Below are 22,087 nucleotides of genomic sequence, written 5' to 3' on the forward strand. Positions count from 1 at the left end.
TGCCAGTAATGGGAGACCAACCAGTTTTCAGAATAAAATGTAGCTTTATTACGACACAGGAAAGACTACAAGCCATTAGGAAGGAGAGGAGCCAAATAGTCCCTCAGAAGGGCAAGGAAAGGGACATGGAGACATCCCCATGGTAAAATCCACAGCACGATCACTGGCATCTTGTTCTTATGATTTTGTTGTCAAAGTTATAGTAAATCAGTTACCTGAACTGTCAAAAGAACGGCAATTTTATACGACAGGAGCATCTACACCGAGCAAGCTACGACAGCACGAGTGTACACACTGCAGAAGGGTGAGTCACGGGCGCTCTGGTGCAGGCAGGAGGCCCCCACTCCCCAACTCAGGACACCCCAGAGAGCACGCACCACCGCCTCCCCGTGACGAGTCGACACAGCGGCCGGTGTCTCAGAGACACAGTCACTTTGATACACAAGTGCAGGGGGAGGGGTCGCCCAGGAGTCCTCCGTGGTCTGGACATCGACGCGAGTGGTTGTGAGAAACGGGAAACTTTCCAGCAGTTGCATCAGGAGCTGAGAGAAAGGACTCCCAAACGCAGCCTATGTTCCTGACATCACGGCAGGACCTCGGCACAGCCGAAGCGTCACGCCCACCCCGCCTCCACCCCACGTGGCTCTTCCAGTCAGGGGGTGATCTCGTCAGCAGACACACAGTTAAGTGCTCAAAACACCAGGCCAGAGGGAGTAAAGAACATTAATCCAGATATAAAAATTCAAAAATAACATTTAGAAAAGAGAAACCTGGCTTCACCGTCTCCCCATCCAGGAGCTATGGACATGAGTGCAGGGCCCAGAAGTGGTGCAGGGAGGGACAGACTGACCCGACAGAAAGCCAGAATATCCACTCTGTTCCCACTTAACACGGAGTACCCGGGCCCAGAGCTCCATAGTCACCTCCAGCCCAGGGCCCTCAGAGCAGGCATAGTGCACGGGCCATGCAGGGTGGTTTCTGAGTAAAGGTGCCCACCCGCATGTCTGATGATGCTCATGGCTGTTTCAAAATAAGCTTAACAACTTGTGTTCCTAAAATACAGAAACACAACTGAGCAACCCTGGCAGGCACTTGGGCCGTATCCACCAGGTATGATGACCTGGCCTAGGAACCCCAGCCAGCACCTTCCACCCTGCACGGAAACCACACTGCTCCTGGACCTAAGCAGCTGATGAGCTGGACCCAGTCCACTGCCTGTTTGGCTGAGAACTATGTGCACACCTTTACAGAGTGAAAAAAGTTAACACCCTGTAACATGGGAAATGTATGTGATGTTCATATTTCCATGCTCATGTAAAGTTCTCCACAACACAGCTACATCTGTCCATGTGTCAGCTGTGAAAGAGACCACAGGGCCCACAAGCCGAGAGCACTGACCACCTGGCCCTCTGCGGAAAGTCCGCGGAACTAGCTGCAAGGGCATGTGTTCCTCTCCACGAAGTAGACCTCACAGTTCAGGGCAGATGGGCTTGTCCCCGTCTCCAGGTTGGACTCTCTCAGAATGGACAATCTAAGTCAGGGTGTGGACAGACGGGTGCATCTGCTCCTTCAGAGCACCCCACTGGCTCTGTCCTGGCCGTCTTTCCTGCTGCAACAGAAACAAGCAGAACGGAAAGCAGAGACCCCCAGCATGGAACACAGCAACACCACCCATATCTGCAAGGCCCCCCCATGCCATCCAGCATGTCCGCTGCCCAGCAGCGACTGGGAGAGCTCGTGGGCCAGGTGGCCAGGAAGGAAACACAAGGAGAGAAACAGTGAAACCACCAGACACACTTGAGTTACTTAAAGACGGAGACCATTCTCTGTCCAGCCCACTCCTCACCCGCGGCTCTGACACGGACCCGGAGGTCCCTGGGGATAAGGGGTGGGGTCAACAAAAGCAGCACCAGTGAAAAAGCAAGACCCACTCTCCAGAATCAAGGGAAAACGATCTAAGGTTCAGTCTGAACTCGGTAATTCGTTTACATTACTATCACTGCATTCATGAAATTCACGATCATGGAAAAGAGAGTAAAAGGGAGAATAAGAAAACGCCTATTTCTAGAAAATGGGGAGGTCCTTCTGCATGCAGGACAACGCTGGCGTCTGCAGGACAGATGAGCCAGAGGCTGCACAGGGCTGTCAGCTCCACAGGCTCCGGGCCCTGGATCCACGCTACGCACACTCAAGACCCCAAATTCACCGAGAAAGAGATCGTGAGGCCCGCGTCTCTTCTCGGCCCGCTCTGAGTGCCCAGCCTGGAGCCACGGGCAGTCCGAGGGGCATGGGAGACACGCGGGCACCGTCTCCTTTGCCCCCAGCCCCTGGGCCACCTCCTGCGAAGCATCTGCACAGCGCGGCCCCAGGCGTGTGGGGGCTCCCGTGGGGCTACTCGTACTCCAGGAACTGCTTGTGGTAGAACAGCAAGTACCTGTGGAGGACAAGGCAAGCTCACCTCCCACCCGGGGGCGGCCGTGGGGCACCTGTCCCCACAGAGCCGGGGCCCCCAGCCCATGCCCGCCCTCCCTTGGGTTGGGGGTCCCTCTATGAAGGACGCCTGCCCCAGGTTCCACCCACCCAGCCCCCTCAAGGGTGCCACCTCTCAAGAGATTCCACCACCGCGGAATCTCAAGGCTGCCACGCTGCCTGGAACTCCAAGCCCAAATGCTGTCAGGGTCACAGCAGGTCATCTGGGGCAGGAGCCTCGCAGATGGGCACAGGGGGAGCTGCGGTCAGGGGACCTTGGACCTGCGGGACGCACCCCTCGCTGTCCAGCACGTCCGCGATGCTGGCCTTGGTGATGATGGCGTCATCACATTTGAACCACTGGTCCTTGTGCTGTCTGATGAAGCTAGTGTAGTGGCCGCTCTCCAGGGTCCCCTGGTGGTTGACCACCGCAAACAATGAGTACCTGATGGGATGGAAGCAGGGACACGGAGGTCACTCAACACTGTCACCAGCCGGGACCACAGTCCCTACAGGCAGCAGCCCAAGGATGAACGCTGACGGGGAAGGGTAAGGGGACAGGCCACCCGGGAGACACTGGAGCTGCTGCAGCCTCCCCTCGGCCGCCAGCAGGAAGGACGGGAAAGGACAGGGCCTAGTCAAGGTGTCAGGAAGGTCAGGCTCCTGCAAAAGGAGGCAAGCTTAGATGCAGGTGGGGGAGGCCCTGCCCTGACAGAAGAGTGGTTGCAGCACCATAGGGAGCCAGCCAGTGACCAGAAGATACACAGCCTGGCCACCCCCTCCCCATGGCCAGCCACACACACACACAGTCACCCGGGCAATGCAGGTGGGGCATCCCTAAGGCCCAGGGCCCACTCTCGCTCAAGATGCTGGCCCGCCCGCCAGGTGGAGCCACTCACTTGTTGTCGTTGTTGAGGCTGTCTGTCGGCTGCTGGTACTGCCCATTCATCCTGCTTTCTTTGCTGTAAGGACAGCGGCAGACTCAGCCTCGATCAAAACGTTAAGAGATCACCCTCACCAGGGACTTGCAAGCCATGCCTATGTGGCTTCCAAGCATTCTCCCAAAAACTCTGCCTCAGGCAGAGATGGCCTCCGACTTACAGTGAGGAAACCGAGGCCCAGGCTAGCCAATGGACCCTCCACACCAAGCTGGAGTCAGCCAAGACCCACGGTTCCCCCAAACCATCCTGTCTCCCCACTCCACCCCTGGCCACGGGGTCAGCCTCACTGGATCCACCTGGGCTCAGCCTACATGGGCTCAGGTCTCTGCTGCTTCAACACCCCTTGCAATCATCCACCAAAGCAGCCCTCATCTGACACACTAGTAAGTGTCCAGGCATTTTGCGAAGGTAAATTTTAAGTGGTCCAGGAAACAAAGACTCAAAAACAAATGACATCTGCAGCTGCAAAACCACCCTGCTGATTTGTATACAACCCTGGCACCTGCAGCTAAAATGCTGCTGATGGGCAGACAATCCATGTCTGAGCCAGTCCCACGACAGCTAGTCAGGGGCCAGCCTCCCTCACACGGGGAGGGATCAGAACAGTGAGGGGTCAAGGGCTTCCATGACATCAGGGCTCACTGCTGTCTCATCAGGGACCTGGCACCGTACCTGCCCAGCCATGGACAGAGCACAAACCTGGAGGCCATGAAGGGGGTCATGTCCAGCTCCAGGGGGAAGGACACGTAGGTGGTGATCTTACGCCGGAGTTTGGCTGAGTGTTCGAACCGCTGCAGAAACGGAGGGATGGAGGAGACAGGTTAGGGCTCCTCCCACCGTTGTCTCCAGGGCTTCTAACACGCCTTTCTGTGTTTTCTTAAGTGCCCCACTTCTGCCCAGAGCCAGAGCTCAGAATCCACAGGACGACAAACCCCATGGGGCTTAGCCCACCACCCCTGAAACAATGGGTCTGACGGTAGGTGTGGACATGACACAGCATCTGGCAGGAAAAGCAGAGCACACGCCCCATGCCCTGTGCCCCCTGCCAGATTGGACGCTTCCCCACCAAATGGGACACTGGACCACTAGCAAGCCAGGGCTCGGGTTTTGGGTTGTCTTACACCTTTAAAGGGTCACAAAACAGAATAAGCAACAGAGACCATTAAAAAATGTCCAAGAAGAGCAAACACAACAGGTCTGCCACGTATTCTTTCTTAGCTCATCACACAGGACTCACACTTGCTAGTGGCCCTTCACATAAGGCATGCTGACCCCGGGATTAGACCTTACTGCAAAGGATCTTTGCTGTTAAGGAAAAGAAAATCAGAAAACTTGGGCTGAGAATGGAAGAATTTGGAGGGGAGGAGGAGTAAACCCCTAAACACCCCCTACCCAGAGTAACTTGCCCTGTTTCAGTTATAAAGTAATTCCTTTTTGATTCATAGCAAACCTCCTGACAACAGACACAAACAGTCAGGCACTGGCCTGTGTGCTCCAGAGGTGAGGTGGGCACTGCACACCCACCCTGGGCCCGGGACGTGCTTGGGGAACTCACTTTGAGGTGGAAGCAGGCCACAATGGGCAGCTTTTTCATGGTGAGCTGCTTGGTGGACTCCTGGTAGCTATGGCAACCGCTACATTTGATCTTGGCACTGCTTCCTAAGTGCTCTGGTCTGGTAAATCTGCAATATGTCAAAAATGTGCACTTTTAGTTTAAAAAAAAAAAAAAGATGATGAGAATACTGAGAAGAAAGAGAGAAAAGTTATTTTTATCACTTTCAGTGGTTTCATTTTGTTCCTAAACACATGCACAATTAAGGACGCTTATAACATTACAATGAAAAAAGAAAAAGGCTACTTCTTCCTCTTCTCTATCATAAAGAATTCTCATCCTAAGTAATGATTTTCTAGCTACTGTAAGACGCAGCAAATTACTCCCTGAAAAGTGAAAACCAGCATTCACACAAAACTGTACTTGAGTGGTTACTAACTGTAGCTTTATTTGTAAAGGCCAAGAAAAACCTGAAAGCAATGCAGATGTCCTTCAGCAAACGAGTGGTTAACCGGTGCACACTGCAGAATACTACTGAGCAATTAAAAGAAAGCAACTGGTGATACATGCAACCTGGATGAGTCTTCAGAGAATTAGGGTAAGTGGAAAAGTCAACCTTGAGAGATTATGTGATGTACAATTCCAGTGATACAACATTCTTAAAATGTGCCCCCTCAGCTCCTATGTGGGAACGTGGGGCCTGGGGAGGTCTGGCTTTCTTAGGACTCTCCCCAAGCAGCCACAAGGAGGGCCCCCCCTCCACATGAGGCGTGGCCACCTCACCTCCGCAGGCAGTCGGTGAGGGTCGTGGTTCCTGACACGTGGCTCTCCCCATTTACCACACTGCTCTCGCTTCCAGGGCTCAGAGGCCAGAAGGGGGTGGAAGAGCCAGGGAGGTCCAGGCTGATGTCCCAGAAGGGGTCGATGGTGGTAGAGACCCCGCTAGGAGCAAGCAGGGGGACATGTGAGCAAGGACGGATCTGTGGGCAGCAGAGCAACAAGGCCCCAGGATCCTTGGGCAGGGGGAGCACTTACTGGCACACCTGGCAGGTAACGTCAGACTGCAGCCCCCCTGTGAAGATCTGGTCTATGATACAGTTGCAGTGGTTGGGGTTGTTGGCCTTCTTCCCATTATCGTCACCTGGGGAGACCATGGCTCGGTGACCCTGGGTCCCAAGGCAGCTTGCCATCAAGTTGCTGAGCCTAGGGACAAGGCCAGTCCCCAGGGCAGGCAGCAGCAGGAGGGCCTGGGTGGACCTGCCGTATGTTTTCTCTCCTTGTTTCTCCCTAAGACCACCTGCCTGCCATCGGTCTGACACTAAATCTATCTCATGTCTAGTAACTGGTCCAGAAGCAGCCCTGTCCTCACCCCTCCTGGGCCCTCACTTTCACAGCCCACACCCCTGCAGAGCCCACCCTGGAAGGTCCACCCCCGCAGCCCCACCTTTGCAGTGCCGGTGCAGGACGTCCAGGGCCGCGATGAGGAACTCGTGTGCGTCCTGCTGCTCGTAGCCTGCCAGGTGCCGGGCGTGCGTCCACACCAGGTGCAGCAGCTTGTATGGGATGTGGGGGGACCGGTGCCCCGAGTAGAACTGTGTAGAGAGGAGTGGCAGCCTCGTCAGGGGCAACACAGAGCTTCCATGTGCACACCTGACAACGAGTGGGCCAAGATGGTCATTTCCTCTTGGAGTCTGCATGTAAGTTTTCTCCATTCCCACCATCTGTTTTCTAGAAATACGTCCAAGCGATGAACTGTGGCAAACTTTCATTGAAACACAGATGAGGGCATGGCAACCCACTCCAGAACTCTTGCCTGGAGTACTGGCACAGGAGCCTGGTGGGCTACAGTCCACGGGTCCTCAAAAAGTTGGACACAATGAAGCGACTAACACTTTTACTTTGGTCAAAGGTGAATAAAAAGCTTTTTTTAAACACACACTCACACATATACACTAAAAGGTGACTTTTGTTCTGTGTAAATTGTACCCCCATAAACCGGAGCCTAAAGAGCAACGTGACAAGATGAACTGCCCACCAACAGTGCCTGAGTGAGACCCCCACCAGACTGTTCTGGCCCAACACTACCACTCAGCTTGTTCACTCCTGTTAACGCCAGCCACTGCTGGCAGGCTGCAGGAACATGGGGACTGGATCGGCTGGGCCAGGCCAGGATCGGGAGACTTCTGAAAAGGGACAGACGGTGAATAACTCCAGCACCACAGGCAGGCAGGCTCCAGGCAGCCGGGGTGCAACAGGGAAATGAGAGGATGCAATCAAGGCCCTCGGGCCAACACCTGAAGACACCTGGGACCTTACGGCACCCGAGGAGCAGGACACTGTCCTGCAGTCGGGCCCTGAACCTGGAGGGTTAGCTTGCGAGCCCATCAGCGATAGGGGCCTCTGGTGACACAGTTAGCAAGGCTGTAACGAGACCCACTGCCCTGTGGACAAAGCCGTAGGTGACGGTTGGGTGCTGGGGGGGCAAGGGGGGTCAATGTCCGCTGCTCACATCCCATCTATGGCAGCAGCGAGCCTCTGAGAATGACGCGGAGTCTCTTGGCTAGAGACTCTCTCGGGAAGAGCATGTGGTTCCACAACAGGGGCGTGTGTGAGATGCCCACCGCAGGTGAGGTAACCCCTCTCCCTCCCCATCCCCTCCCCACACCTCCTGGAAGAGGGAGGACATCTCGCAGACCAGGCAGGAGCTGGGGCTCTGCATCTCACAGCGGTGCCGGTCAGACAGGAAGAAGTCGCGCAGCAGGGGCGTGTGCGTGAGCGCCTGCACGATGCAGTTCATGAAGCACGTGTTCCCCAGGTTGATGAGGCCGCGCAGACCTGGTGGCGGCAGAGGGCTGGGTCAGTCGGCATCAGGACCCCGCCAGCCCACGGCCCCACTCATGTGAGAAGAACGGAGCCTCTTTCCAAGGCTTGCACTCCTCTTATAGGAAAAGGTCCAAGGAGTGCTGACCCCCAGCATTTGGCCCCCAACTTCAGCATCAACCATTCTGGCAGAATTGTCTGAAGGCCTCTGGTAACAAGGGCACGGGTCAGAGAGAAGTTTCCCTGACAAGCTGGCAGCCATGCCGCGTCCCCTGCAGTCTTGGCAGGGCCAGGGAGACTGCTCACACTCACACCTGCTTCCTGAAGAGCCCCACCCTGCCCGGCACACCCGAGGCCCCACTGGGCACGCGCCCACCCACCGATGGTGCAGTTGGACGTGATCTTCCGCCGCTTGGGGTTGTGTTTCAGCAGCTCGAGCTCCCGTTTGGTTGGCTCCCACGTTGAAAACTTCTCCCCGACACCTAAGCGGTGGAGGGTGCTGTTAGCTACACTGTATGTATGAACCCTGTTCCAGACACTTAAAGGAGCTTCCTTCAGAGAAAGTGCCGTGAGTAAGCCACGTTCCCAGAGAAGAGGAGAGCAAGACCAGTTCAGGGCTGTTCAGAGTGGTATCAGCGGTCCTGAGACCTGCACCTTCTCGGCCTTAATCCCTGAGTAGAGGGAGCAGGGCTGAACCCCGTGCGGCAGTTGCAAGCTCGTGGGGACTCAAGCAAAAGCACAGGTCCAGGAAACTGGGCACCACACCTGCCTCCCTGGGCTCCTCCAGAGCTTGCAGGAGGAAGCAGGCAGAGATGGGGGCTTTTCCCCCCTCCCCCCACAGAAGAACCCTCCTACCTCCCTCCCCTCGTGCCCTGACAGACAAGGGGCAGGGGATGCAGGCTAAGTCACCACCAGGCTCACAGAGCTCCGGAAAACCAAACCTTGCATCTTCCAAGCTTTCCGCTGCTCCTCTTTGGCAATGATTTCTATGTCTTTGTCATAAATGTAGTCCTGACACAAAAAGCAGTAGATACCTCCATACATGAGCTCGATGGCTGAAAAAGAGAAAGGAGAGAAGAAACAAAACTTAATTAAAGATCGAAAGGTAATGCTTCAAGACACAAACACCTAAGTTTTCTAGGTATCATTTCTCTAACCAGAAAATCCCACTATTACCAAAGGCTGTGCCCCAGCTTCAGACAGTGTGTCCAAAGCAGATGAGACACGTGTATTCCCCCTGGAAGCTCCCTCAAGGGTTGAGCAATCTGAGGGAGAAAGAGGTGCCATGTCCGTACTTTATAACAGACCCAACCCCTCGGTACCAGGACCCTCTGCCTTTCCTTTGAAACAAGGGAAACCTGCATTCCTATCAGCCCACGGAGACTCCCAGGACCAGAGCTCTGTGACTGGGCGCCCAGCAGCCCTCTCTCAGTGCCAGGATGCAGGCAGCACAGCTGCCAAGCCAACAACCCGGACCTGTGCCCAGGGCTTCCCAACACACACATGCATGTATGCACACACTCTCTTCCATAAACATGTAAACCTGGAGCACCTGAAAGGGGACACACACACACAGACACACTCTCTCCCTCTTCTGTAACATGTAAACCTGAAGCACCTTAAGTGGACACACACACACACACTCTTCCATAAACTGCATTCTAACACAGCAACAGGCAGGATCTTGCTCCTGTTCTGTGCTTTTGTCTCTTAAAGCAAACTTTCTAAACTGACTCATTCTGGCAAAAATAGAGACAGAGTTTATCAAGCAGGCTGATAATGTGAACAAATACCACGTTTCTAAAGTGACTTTTGTAGGCGACACTGGGTTTCAGTAAGATTCTTCAGACAGTCTTTTAAGTGTAAATGTGTTCCCACTTTTGCAGCCCTCCTAACCACAGACACTCTCAGCCCACATGTGAGAGCCCTATGTGGGTCTGGTCTGAGAGTCAGATTGCACGACCCTTGTAACCACAGACTCGCAGCCCACACGTGAGACCCTACCTGGTCTCGTCTGAGAGTCAGATGGAATGAAGCACAAAGTTCTCTACTGCACACCACAGGGTCCCACCCCTCACCGTGACCATCAGCCCTTCTCTCTGGTTCCTCTGGGGGAGATCCCACTGCTGACTGCTGGCTCTACCGGGCGGCCGCCAACCCACAGCCTATGAAGCACCATCAGAGTCATCGGCTCTCCTTCCGAAAAGGCCAGTTAACACCTCGTCCTGGGCTGACCCCTTCCCCACCCAGTTCAAGCTCTCAGCTAGAGATGAAGCATGACCTCTGGAAATGACTGCGTTCGGACGCCATCTCTACACAGGAAGACTGGGTCACAGGAAGCTGTGTTGTAGCAAAGGGCTTGTGGCCTGGACCTTGTGAAAGCGATTTCCTTACAGGAATCCTCACCACCTCACCATCGTTTGACAGAAAACACAATTCTCAAGGAGAGAAAAACTTAGTGACAGCAGTCAGAAAATAAAGCCTAGAGCAAAACTCAGCTTCATGGAACCCCACCTTGACGCCAGCACCTCCAGCCTCTCCATGAACAAACAACAAGGCAAACCCCTCACAGCGCTAAACTCACCCAGTACCCCATAATGACACCAATAACCTAAAGCTGCATGGAAGGCCTTTACAGATTTCTGCCTAATCTAACACCCAACCATGCTTTTCAGAGGGAGAGACAAGTCTCCGATGTTTCGTTGCAGGAAGAGTCATCCTTCCGGGTCACACAACTCCACGTGACCTCAGGCAGGCTGGACAGGAACACCTGTGGGCTGCTTCTCTCCCCTCCCCACAGGAGTTCCAAGGAGAGCACAAACCACTTCAGGTAAGAGCAGGCTTCTGGGAGAGTGGAAGGTCAAAGCGGGAAGTTGGGAAGATGACCCCAAAGCCCAGCAGGTGTGCATCAGGAGGGTCTTACCCAGGTTGTGCCTCTTGGATTTGGCGTGCTCATGAATGTGCTTCTTCGTGAAACAGCCAAAGAAGACACAGTGCAGGCAGGAGTGCAGCCGGTTCAGGTGCAGGCCACACACATGACAGACGCACGACTTCGCCTAAAAGTCAGAAGAGAGAATTGGGAACCTGGGGTTCTCAGAGACACCAGAGCAAGGTGATTCCGACAGGCACAGCTCGGGAGGAAGTGGAAGCCTGGGTTTCCTCTCAAGGTCTCCCCACCTAAAAGATCTTTTCCTTAATCTTGTCAATCGACCCAAAAGGGACGTAGGTCACTTAGTTCAGACTGGCTCCTCGAAAGAGGACTCAGCCCAGTCTCAACCACCAACTCAAAGCCACTCAGACCAAGTGTGTGAAGCTTCAGGAGCAGAAAAGGTCTTTCTGCATTCGAGGGCCCCCCACCCCCAGGGCACCTGTAACCAGCACACCGTTTCAAGTTTGATATTCCAGGTTCCAAGACCACAGCAAATCTATAATCAATCAAGATGGATATGAATCAAAGCAATACACAGAAACAAGAAAAAGAATATTTGTGGGTGAGAACTAGACCACAGAAACCTGAAGTTTTATAACCTCAGCAATCATGAGCACTGTGGTAAACAATTCTCTTCCACCCAAACCTCCAAAGTATCTCCCCCCTCCCAGCAGGAAGTCGTGCTCCAGGGCAGTTTCACAGGAGGAAGAGGTTCATGGGAAAGACTTCTAAAATGTTGCAATACAAGAAACAGTAATTGTATCACCTATTTATTCTGCCAATGATCAATCTAAGAAATTAACTAATTCTAATTGTTCTCAGTAACACAAGGGTTAAATTACATAGTTACATAGTGGTTACTTGATGTTTAACAGTCAATGGTTCCAGTAGCCTGGATGTTTTCCTTTTACAAAAATATTGTTAGGAACAGACTCCTGGAATCTGTTTACTGCCCCCTATGGCTACAGATGTAAAAAAAAGATTAAGAGGTGTTCCTTGTTTTTATCAATCTGTATACATGAAATGCAGGACCATAGTTTTATTAAAAAAACTCTTCTATGACCTTAATAAACAAAAACTCCAATTCTATTTATATAATACAAGAAAAAACTCAAGACCAGCATGACTCTTAAAATATAAACATATCAGGTTAAGTACACAATTTTAACACATTTCCCCTTAAAACACACAAAAGTTTTAAAAAACAGACAAAAATTTAAGCCCTGAATTTTAAATCCAAATCTGCGTCACCTGTTCTCTTGCAGCATCTCTCAAGAAAAATCTGCTGAAAGAAAAAAGGCATCAAGAATGTTAGCTACACAAAAAGGGAACCACAAGAATTAAGCACAGGCAGATGGGCTACAACTAGAAAGAAACTGGTCACATCCTGAAAAGATCAGGGAAAGAAAGCCTGAGGTAACAAACACATACACACACAATTTGACTAAGTCTTTTTCACACAAATAAAGCCCAGGCTTAGGACTCATTTTAAGGCCCTGATTCAGATTTTACAACTAGGGCTCCACTGGCAGGCAGTCCCAAACACAAATCCATTTTCCGTAAACACCAAGGATTTGCCACATACGCCACAGTAAACAACTCTTGGATTAATTGGTGCTCCGCAAATAAAAACAAACACAAACCAAACCGCACCTCTTACAAGCCACTGACTCCAGCTGATGCTGATGGGCCTGAGAAGGAATAGGAGCTGCTTTTGGAATTCCCTGAGGCAATTCTGGCCGGATTTGAGCATAAAAATGAGTAACAAAACTAATGGATTATACACCCAACAACAACAAAAAATACCCAAGTTCACTCAGAAATTATACCAACACACACACTGCACAGTCTTTTCATGCTGTTACATAAATGTAACAATGTTTCTAATACTACTGTTCTGAATGGGACTGCAACTGCTGTGGGTGATCAACATTTCACAATGGTTCATTCATTAGTGCACAGGCTAGGCTACTTGGCTACTGTAAGACAATCAATTGCTACTTCTTTGTTACCAATACAGAATTGCTACATCAGTAAACAAGAACCTCTTCTGCTCCTTATCTTTTCATTTTTGATGTCTAATTCCACCTCCTCATCAGCCTATAATTTCATCAGCCACACCTGTGTAATGATTTGCTCACTGCCTGTTAATCATGACTACATAATAAAGCCTCCATAAAAGCCCCATAAAACCCCTAAATAATGGTGTTCAGAGTGCTTCTGGGGAGGTGAATGGATCGCTGTGCTGGTGGATGCACCCCAAACCCACTGGGACAAAAGCTCCTCTGCTCTGGGTCCCCCAGATCTCACTCCAAGTATTTCTTCATCTGGCTGCTCATTGGTGGTCTTCTTTACTTGCTTACAATAAACAAGTAAAACTGAGTAAATGTTTCCCTGAGCTTTGTGAGCTACAGGAGGGAAGCAGAGTCTTATGACTGGAGACTGAAGTGGGGGTGTCCGCTGGAACCTGCAGGATCAGACTAACTCCAGGTGGGCACAGTCAGACTGGGTCAGGTTTGTGTGACACCCAGTTGGTGTTGGTGCAGACTGGACAATTACTTGGTGGTGCTGGAAATCATGCCCAAATAATTTAGTGGGATCACAAACTTGAGTCAGACTGACTTAATTTCAAGGTCCAAACTTGACATTTAATCTGCAACCTTGAACAGCTCAGGAAACTTAACTGCCAAGGCCACCTAAACAGTGTAACCTGAGTTCAAAATAAAAATGTAATACTGTGAGAGATGTTTTATAAGATGAAAAACGCTATGTAAATACAAAGTAGTAGTATTATAAGTGAGAAATCTGTGAGCCCAAGAGATGTGGGACCACACAAGGTCAAAGGCCACACACCTGGGCAGAAGCAAGACTCAGACAAACACCCACCCCCCCACCTCAGTACTGACCACCTCAATCAGTCCTTAATTCACATTTCGATCACTTCCCCACTGTCAATTACAAGTGCCTCCAGGGAGCCATCCAATTCTCCTAGAACCTCATGTAACCTGCTGGTCCCACTTCATTCCCTAGAACTTCGATCAGGTGATGCAAGTGACTGACAGGCCCACTGCCACAGGAGCTGCCAAGATTAAGATGAGGCAGGTCAGCTCAGTCCCTAGAAACCAAGTTCCCTTATTTGTACCTCACCTCTCAACATCTGCTGGACACCTGACCCCTTAAGTGTGGGTGCTCAAGACAGCAGAAACTTCAGGAAAGACACAGCACCACTCCAGATCTTGCCTGAGGACCAAACTCAGGTCTGACGGAGCCTCTGAGTTGGCTGCCAACTTACAGGAAACAGAACAAAACATGAAACCTAAGCCTGCAGCCAGCAAATTCAGACTCAGGAATGATCCTGGCAAAGCCTGGAGCTCTTCAGCAGGTCCCAGTGGGAATGAGAGGGGCAAGGAGACTTGAGACACAAGATCCACACTGGGACAGCACCCAGGGAGGATGGGCTGGGGGGGGTGGGGGTGCTCTGACCCTGCACCTGCCGCACAGAGCTCGGACCTTCACAAACAGGGTTCCGGATTCCCCCCAAACCTGGAACCACAGCTGTGAACTGTGAGAAACACATCAGACAAATCCAAATTGAGACACATCCTACAAAATACCAGATTAATACTCCATTACTCCTCAAAACCACTGCGGTCATTAAAAACAAACAAAAGGCAAACTTGAAAAATCATCACAATCCAAAGGAGCTGAGGGGGGAAAACAGGGGAGAGAAAAGACAAAAGGACGTCCCTGGTGGTCCAGTGACTAGGATGCCACTGCAGGGGGTGCAGGTTCAATCCTTAGTCAGGGAACTAAGACCCCACAAGCTGGGTGGCAGAGGCAACAGAGGAGCCTGAGGAGACACGGACCAAATATCTCCTGAGACAGGACGAGAGAAAAACTAATCAGATCTGAATAAAGTATGATCTTTAATTAATAATGATATATCAAGCTTGTGCATTAGTTGTAACAAAATGTACCACAGAAATGTAAAAACTTCACCATCAGCGAGATGCCAGGGATTGATACTGGAGCTCTCTGTATCATCTTTTTAAAATACTCGCCTACAGTTTATTTTGGTTTTTCTAAATAATCACATCTGTAAACAATAGGATTTTTGTTTCAGTCCCAACTCCCCATTCGTTACAACTTTTTGTTCTCATATATTGTCTAGAACCTCCATTGTTTCTGCTGTTATTGAGTCACTAAGTCATGTCCAACTCTGCAACCCCACGGACTGGGGCCCACCAGGCTCCTGTGTCCATGGGATTTCCCAGGCAAGAATACTGGAGTTACCATTTCCTTCTCCATCTGTATTATTTCTGATAACTTTTCTGTAAATCTAAAATCTGAATCTAAAACTAATTATTAATCTGCATAGAACTAAATACACACACACGAATGAGCAAAAGTGGAAACCAGGGAAATCAGAAATAAAGCTGTGGATTGTATCCATGTGGGCAAATGGTTTTAACAGTGAATTAGTCTTGCTGGATCTTACCATAAGGATAAACCCCCAAGGTTCTCTATTTTTCACAACAGTAGGTTAATCTACATTACCTCAAAAGGAACAATGTTTTCATTTTAGATCTTTTACTTGGAACCACCTGTCTCCTGCTCCCTGTGAGTGCTGCAATGCTCAGGTGTAATAACCTGAAAGAACTAATTCATCAATAAATAAAGCAGAAGTTAATTCCTCAAAGCAAGAAGTTCTGAAAAAGAAAACCTTTTACTTAAAAGAATGGACATATCCAAAAAATGAACTAAAAAACAAAACTGAAGGGACAGGAGACAGCTGTCTGCAGCATTCTCACCACCATCTAAGTGCCTGGTCAAAAAAGACTAGTCACTGCAGTCAGTAACACTGGACATTTAACAGCTAAGTCTACCATCTATCTACCAGATGCTGTATGCTGTCACTCCAGGTATTTTGTCTAAGCCGGTGACAGCAGAACTGTTACTCTCCAAAGATGAGTTCTACTAAAAAGTTCAAACATAAGAGATTCACTCAGATTTCAGACTCTAGAATTGAAGCAACCCTGATTAAAAGAGGTGACCAGTAAGAACCCTAGAGTAAACCTTTTTCTAATATACATGGTAAAGTAACACTGACTCAAGATAAGTAAGACCATTTTCCATATGAAATGCCTCCCTTTCCACACCACAACCAAAGGCTTGAACCATGCTTCTAAAATATTGACTACCCAGAAACAAAGACACGGTCTCCAGCCCCTTTCCTCAAAAAACCCCTCAGAGATTTCCAACCCAAAGGATTAGAAACGCTGTCACCAAATGTACTGAGAAGACTTCAAAAGTAGTTTGTCATCCTCCAGATTACTGTCCAACCTACACCAGAATCAGTAATGGCCCAAGTGCTGATGCTTCCTCACCTGTGGTGAAGTATTTCAGTAAAAACACTTCTTATGACTACAAAAAGGGCTGTGTTTTTTGAGGACAAGTTGCTGGAAAACTTCAGAATCACAGAAACAGTTCAAAAAGAGAGAAATGATTGCTTAAAAAACATTACCTGTCCCCCCAAAATGTCTACATATTTAAATATAACACAGACTGGGTTAACTCATAACAACCAGGGGAACTGAAAATTCCTGCTGTCCTCATTGTTGGTTTCCATCTTCACATACAATCCCTCAAGTGGCAAGTATCACGCCAGAAAAGCACAGCAGTACTAAGTCCTCAATTCTCAAATCTGATCGTGCCCACCAAGAGAAGCAGCAGAGTTTGGATACAGAAGTCATAACCCACCTCTACCTAAAGGAGGGTTTGAACTCCTGTAGTTACACTATAGCTGAGACTTCACTGTAGCTTCTTTGAGCAACCTCAATGAAGTTTAACTTAGGTTGAAGTATTTTACAGGCAACTTTCCAGTGTTAAATCCAAACTACTAAGCCTGCACCTCTTCTGAGAAACCTCTGCAAATTACCAAACGTACATTCGTACATTATTGTTTCTCAAACTAAACTCCTCCTTGGCTGGGCCACCAGGATTCTAGAAGTGCACGGAGTTCCCAACAATATGGATGAAGGACACAAGGATTCACTGGCGGGATATGACCATAACGCGCGGCAGCACCCGACAGACCCGAGTTCTGAAAGAGGCTCCTACCTCACTTCTTGTCTCTCTGCAGCTCAAATTCTCACTAGCGAGTAATACAGACGCGTACAGTAATACAGACAATTTTCAAACTAAGCAACTAACATTAGATTAATCCAAGTCACATGTAACAACAACAAAAAAGGTGACTCTTTCCTCAGGAAATTCGGCAAAGTTAACGAGGGGTTAAACTTTACTCCTTGAAGCGATATTAAAAAATTACACATCTTAACCAACAACATGGAGCAGTAAGTAACAAGATTATCGCCTTTAACAGAATCAACCAAGTGATTTATTTTAAGGGCACACAACTCCATAAGCAAGAACCTCACTCCCATCCTAGTAGAAGCCTGTTTTATCTCCGATTTCAGTTCATCATAAGAGCCAGTTGTTCCCAACACCCACACTGATAAAAAGAAAGAAAACTGGTGCTTAACATTCCCTACGTGGTCAGCAGATGTTAGTTTTACCATAAAAAATGCTGTTCAAGGTGGACATTGCCTAACAGCGCCTGCCCTCGGGCTACGAACTGCAAAATCGCCCTACACCAAACAACAGACTTTCTTCAGGTAGGAGGGAATAACGCCATTTTCTCATTTCCAAATAGCTAACAAGCCCAAAGGCAGGACACTGAGTACAGCTCCCTCAGGAGGCGCCCGCGTCAGATAGGAGGCACCCCGGCCCCCATGTCGTCAGACAGGCCCCCTTTACACCGCTCCTGCGCAGCGACAGGTGACCTGTAAATCCCCTTATGCCAAGAGCGACGCGACTCCAAGCGCAGGGCCGGCGGCGTTCCGCATCCGCGCTCGCGCACACCTGGTGGGAGGGGCCGCATCCCGGAACGTCCCTGCGGACCTGGGCCGGGAGCTCCCCGAGCTGAAAGGAGTGGGGGGGGGGGGGGGGGGGAGCGTCTTGTGGACCCTGAGACCCGAGGGAGCCCCGCGCTGAAATGGAAGGGCGGGGGTCCCTGCTGATCTGGGCCGGGGAAACGCATCACGCTGAAATGAGGGGGGGGGGGGGAGGGTGGGCGTCCTTGCGGACTCTGGCCTGCGCTAAAGTGGAGGGGCGGGGTCCCCGCTGATCTGGGGCGGGGAGGCGCCCCGCGCTGAAATGGCGGGGTTGGGTGTCTTGTGGATCCTGCGTCCCGAGGGCGTCAGGCGCTGAAATGGGGGGTCGGGGGGACGGGCGTCCCTGTGGACTCTGCGCCCAGAGTTGAACTGAGCGGCGCGCGTCTCTGCACACCCCAGGCGCGTGGCGGCTGTACTCGCGTCCCGGGGACCCGCCCGACCGCCCGTCCCCGGCCCAGCGACCCCCAAGCACCCGCCAGGACCGCGGAGAATTAGCACGTCGTGGGCGGCACAGGCCGCACCCTCCGCGGCTGCGTCCCCGCCCCGCCCCCGCCGGAGGGTCCCCAGGACACGCCCCGCGCGGCGACGTCGGAGACCCTCCCCCTCCCACCCGGCAGCCCCGGGAAAGACCGCCCCCCACGCCCGCCCTCGGCCCACCCCGCCCCCGCCGGCCGTAGGCGGTGGGGGAGGGGACGGCGGAGGCACGACCCCCGCCCCGGAGCCGCGCCGCCGAGCTCACCTTGCGCTTGCGGGCCTCCGCCGAGCCGCTCCACACGAAACACTGGTAGATGGCGCGCAGGTTCTGCTTCCAGTTGTCCACCTTGAAGCTGCCCAGGTGCGCGCAGCCCGGCGGCGTCACCACGAGCTCCGCGTCCATGGCCTCGCCGTCCGGCTCGGGCCGGGGCGCCGGCGGGGACGAGGACGACGCCAGCGCGGCGCGAGGCTGCAGGCGGCCCGGCTGACGGACGGGCCCGGGACAAAGCGGAGCAGCGCGACAGAGTGGCGGGCACCGCCCGCGAGGCGCTTGCAGGTCGCCGAGGCCGGGGCGGTGCTACGTCATCGCGGCCGGCGCGCGTGCGCTAGGCGCGCCCCTCCCCCACGGGCTGGCCCGGCGGGGTGGGGCTGCCGAGGTCCCGCCCCGTCGCCTCGCCATTGGCCGGCGGAGGAGACTTCTGACGGGAATTGGTTACTTCCCGCCCTCCGAGGGGCGCGGGCGGAGGCGGGACCGGGCTGGTTTGCGCCGGCTGGGCTGCCGCAGGGACTGGAGGGCAGGGGAGGGCGGTTGCTGGGCGGGGCCCGGTAGCGGTCCGCTGAGTCGGATCCGGTGAGTTCAGACTGGCGCTCATCATTGTCAGGCCTTCCGGGTGGGAAGCAGAGTATCACACAATTGTGGACTCTGTCCGGTTCAGTCCACTCGTCGCCATCCCGCCGGGCAGCAGGTTCGCAGCCCGGGGAGCGCGAGTCCCGCGACCTCCGAGCGATCCTGTCCACCTGCGGGCCGGCCCCGCTGGTACGGGAGGTCCGTGAGACCAGGTGCGGGTTTCTCGGGGTCGCTCAAATGCGCCCCGCATCCGGAGAGAAAAGACAGAAATAAAAGATGCTGTTTGGCAGCTGGAGCTCGGGGCCCGGCGGCTGCCCGCCGCCTGCTCGGCGAGGCCTTCCTTCCACCCTGTTGGACTTTACGATCCCCGCCCGCCCCCAGTCCTTCATTTCCTTACCCAAAGAACTTATTCACTTTTTTAAAAAAATTAACTATTTTCCTCAGTAGCACGAAAACTCCATGATGGTAATGATTTTTCTGTTTTATTAAAGTCTGTATCCAGCAGTGCCCTCTGGTTATATGCAGGTCTTCAAAAATAAATGTTTAATTAGCTAATTAATTAACCCGAAGAAATTTTTATAGTAGAATCTAATGCAATCACTCAGACTAAAACACGAGTGAAGTAAGGCACATTACGGATGTGTTAAAGGAGTGTCAGTTTTAAAAAAGTGAACTCTTAAATTTTAAGTTAATTACAAATTCTATGTGATTCATCTCTATTAATGTTATATATGATGAATATTCCAGTATTACTGTTCTTATAAATATGACTCGGTTTCAAGAATGTGCCCCTAATATCAAGCACGTTTTTTATGAATTTGGTCATCCAAACATGGGAGAATTTCTATGCTCTCTGCTTGAATTGTAAGCAGTGATTTCAAATGCCCTGTAATCAGAACAGCCTTATACATAAACAAAAGTAAAGCACAATATATCCTTGCAAAGCAGTTCCCAACTGAGTCACGGTTGATATTGTTTAACACAGCTTTTTCTTTTCCTAATGGGAAAAAAGCTGAGAACATGCTGCTGCTGCTAAGTCGCTTCAGTCGTGTCCGACTCTGCGACCCCATAGACAGCAGCCCACCAGGCTCCCCGTCCCTGGGATTCTCCAGGCAAGAACACTGGAGTGGGTTGCCATTTCCTTCTCCAGTGCATGAAAGTGAAAAGTGAAAGTGAAGTCGCTCAGTCATGTCTGACTCCTAGCGACATCATGGACTGCAGCCAACCAGGCTCCTCCGTCCGTGGGATTTTCCAGGCAAGAGTACTGGAGTGGGGTGCCATTGCCTTCTCCCGAGAACATGCTAACTGACCATTAACAGGCAAATGAATGATTCAGTAAACTGTTGACTAGACTTTGTAGGGAACGCTATGCAGCTGTAAAAATGGATGACGTAGGTCTCTAAGCGCTAGTATCAATGCTGTGCTGTGCTCAGTCTGTCAGACGCCTCTGGCTCTTTGAGACCCCAAGGACTGCAGCATGCCAGGCCTCTCTGGCCATGGGATGTTCCCAGGCAATAATACTGAAGGGGATTGCCATTTCCTTCTGCAAAGATCTTTACCACTTAGATGGAACCTGCATCTGCTGCATTGGCAGGCAGGTTCTTTACCACTGAGCCATCTGGGAAGCGATAACAACACTAATAAGGAAATTATATAAGATACATGAATAAAGCAAGTTACAGAAAAATACAAGTAGTATGGTAATGTTTATTGAAAAATAAGACTGTATGTAGGTGTATATTAAAGGGCTGGAAGAAACAAACAAACCCGTCAATCATAGTTAATATCTGGTGAAGGAGAACATCTGTAATATTTGAGTTATTTTATAATAAGACTTAATTATATATTATTTCATACTTAAAAATCACTAATGGGACTTCCCTGATGGTCCAGTGGCTGACTCTGCTTCCAATGCAGAGGACTGAGGTCCATCTGTTGTTAGGGAACTAGATCCCACGTGTCTGCAACTGAGAGATCCTGCCAAATATTTTTTTAATAATTTAAGGCATTTATTTTTAAAAAGTAAACTAATAAATGTGCATACTTTTATTTTTGATCATATTTGTGTATATTAATCAATTTTGGTTTTCTTGGTTGCTCTTTTCCTCAACTATGTTAGATAGAAAAAGTAGTGGTGATTAATATCTTGAAATGTTAAAATTCTCCAAATCATGTTATGACTTTCTAACCATAATTGTGTTAATACAGTAATTCCAAAAGTATTATTTGGTTTTCAGTTTGAAATTAGTACTGCCCACTATATTCAAACACTAATAAAACTGTGGTGTCAGGGGAAAAGTTTTTCTAGATGCACTGTCAGCTTCTGTCCTGAGCAGTTTGAATGATCACAGTTTCTTAATCAGCAGAGTTCATACTCTTCATCTAAACTCTCAAACCCATTGTTAAATAATAATCCTAGGAGAGTTGGACATTTTCTGTCATGCAAGTGGGAAAAGGAAAGGGGCCAATGATCTTTGTCGTCAGATGTAACAGATAAATCCTATTAAGAATACACAGATTAAAAAAAAAAGAATACACAGATTTCAATTACAAGACTCCCCCAGAGCCACAAACTATCAACTAATATAACCCTGTAGAAATAACATCCTGTCTGCAGGTTTTTTGTTTTTTGTTTTCTTGCTTTTGCAGAATGTGGCAACAGTTTCTAAAGATTCTGTGTTCAAATAACACTTGCAAGAAAAATTTATTTTAATCACAAACAAGTTATAGTCACACCAGTCCCAATTTTGCATCGGAGGATGGGATTTTATGACTACTCTCAACTCACCATCCTATCAAACTAATTATTTTAAGTTGTGATTATAACAAACTGTTTAAAGACTACATTATTTAAGATTGGTTATTTTAAATAGATTATTTTTTAAAATATTTTATTTATTTATTTGGCTGTGCCAGGTCTCGGTTGCAGCATGCAGGATCTTCTGTCTCCATTGTGGCTTGCAAGATCTTTAACTGTAGCATGAGAACACTTATAGGCAGCATGTGGGATCTAGTTCTCTGAGCAAGGCTACCTGCATTGGAAGCATGGAGTTCTAGCCATAGGATCACCAGGGAAGTCCCTAAATAGATTAATTTAAA

At 50.4% G+C, this 22,087-nt stretch overlaps 1 protein-coding gene across 1 annotated transcript; it reads right to left on the reverse strand.

The window, feature by feature from the left end:
* Nucleotides 1-24: 24 nt before the first annotated feature.
* USP22 (ubiquitin specific peptidase 22) lies at nucleotides 25-18,742 on the reverse strand. The gene is made up of 13 exons (XM_020914064.2): nucleotides 18,407-18,742; nucleotides 10,706-10,838; nucleotides 8,724-8,837; nucleotides 8,163-8,264; nucleotides 7,628-7,797; nucleotides 6,407-6,554; nucleotides 5,998-6,103; nucleotides 5,746-5,904; nucleotides 4,966-5,092; nucleotides 4,110-4,201; nucleotides 3,369-3,431; nucleotides 2,765-2,914; nucleotides 25-2,434 (listed from the first exon to the last, which is right to left on the reverse strand). Exons 1-13 carry the CDS (start codon nucleotides 18,542-18,544, stop codon nucleotides 2,392-2,394), a joined length of 1,545 nt encoding a protein of 514 aa, XP_020769723.1. The 5' UTR covers nucleotides 18,545-18,742; the 3' UTR covers nucleotides 25-2,391.
* Nucleotides 18,743-22,087: the final 3,345 nt, after the last annotated feature.

Source organism: Odocoileus virginianus, chromosome 17, assembly GCF_023699985.2.
Source record: "Odocoileus virginianus isolate 20LAN1187 ecotype Illinois chromosome 17, Ovbor_1.2, whole genome shotgun sequence".
Classification (NCBI taxonomy): Eukaryota; Metazoa; Chordata; class Mammalia; order Artiodactyla; family Cervidae; genus Odocoileus; species Odocoileus virginianus.

What these genes read in the sequence shown, in the direction of transcription:
- USP22 (XM_020914064.2), bottom strand. Translation starts at nt 18,544, where the DNA reads ATGGACGCGGAGCTCGTGGTGACGCCGCCGGGCTGCGCGCACCTGGGC. An exon ending in TGTCCTCCCTCTTCCAGGAG is followed by an intron (nt 6,555 to 7,627) that starts GTGTGGGGAGGG and finishes CTCTCTACACAG; the next exon opens with TTCTACTCGGGGCACCGGTC. An exon ending in TGGCCTGCTTCCACCTCAAA is followed by an intron (nt 4,202 to 4,965) that starts GTGAGTTCCCCA and finishes CCGTTTCTGCAG; the next exon opens with CGGTTCGAACACTCAGCCAA.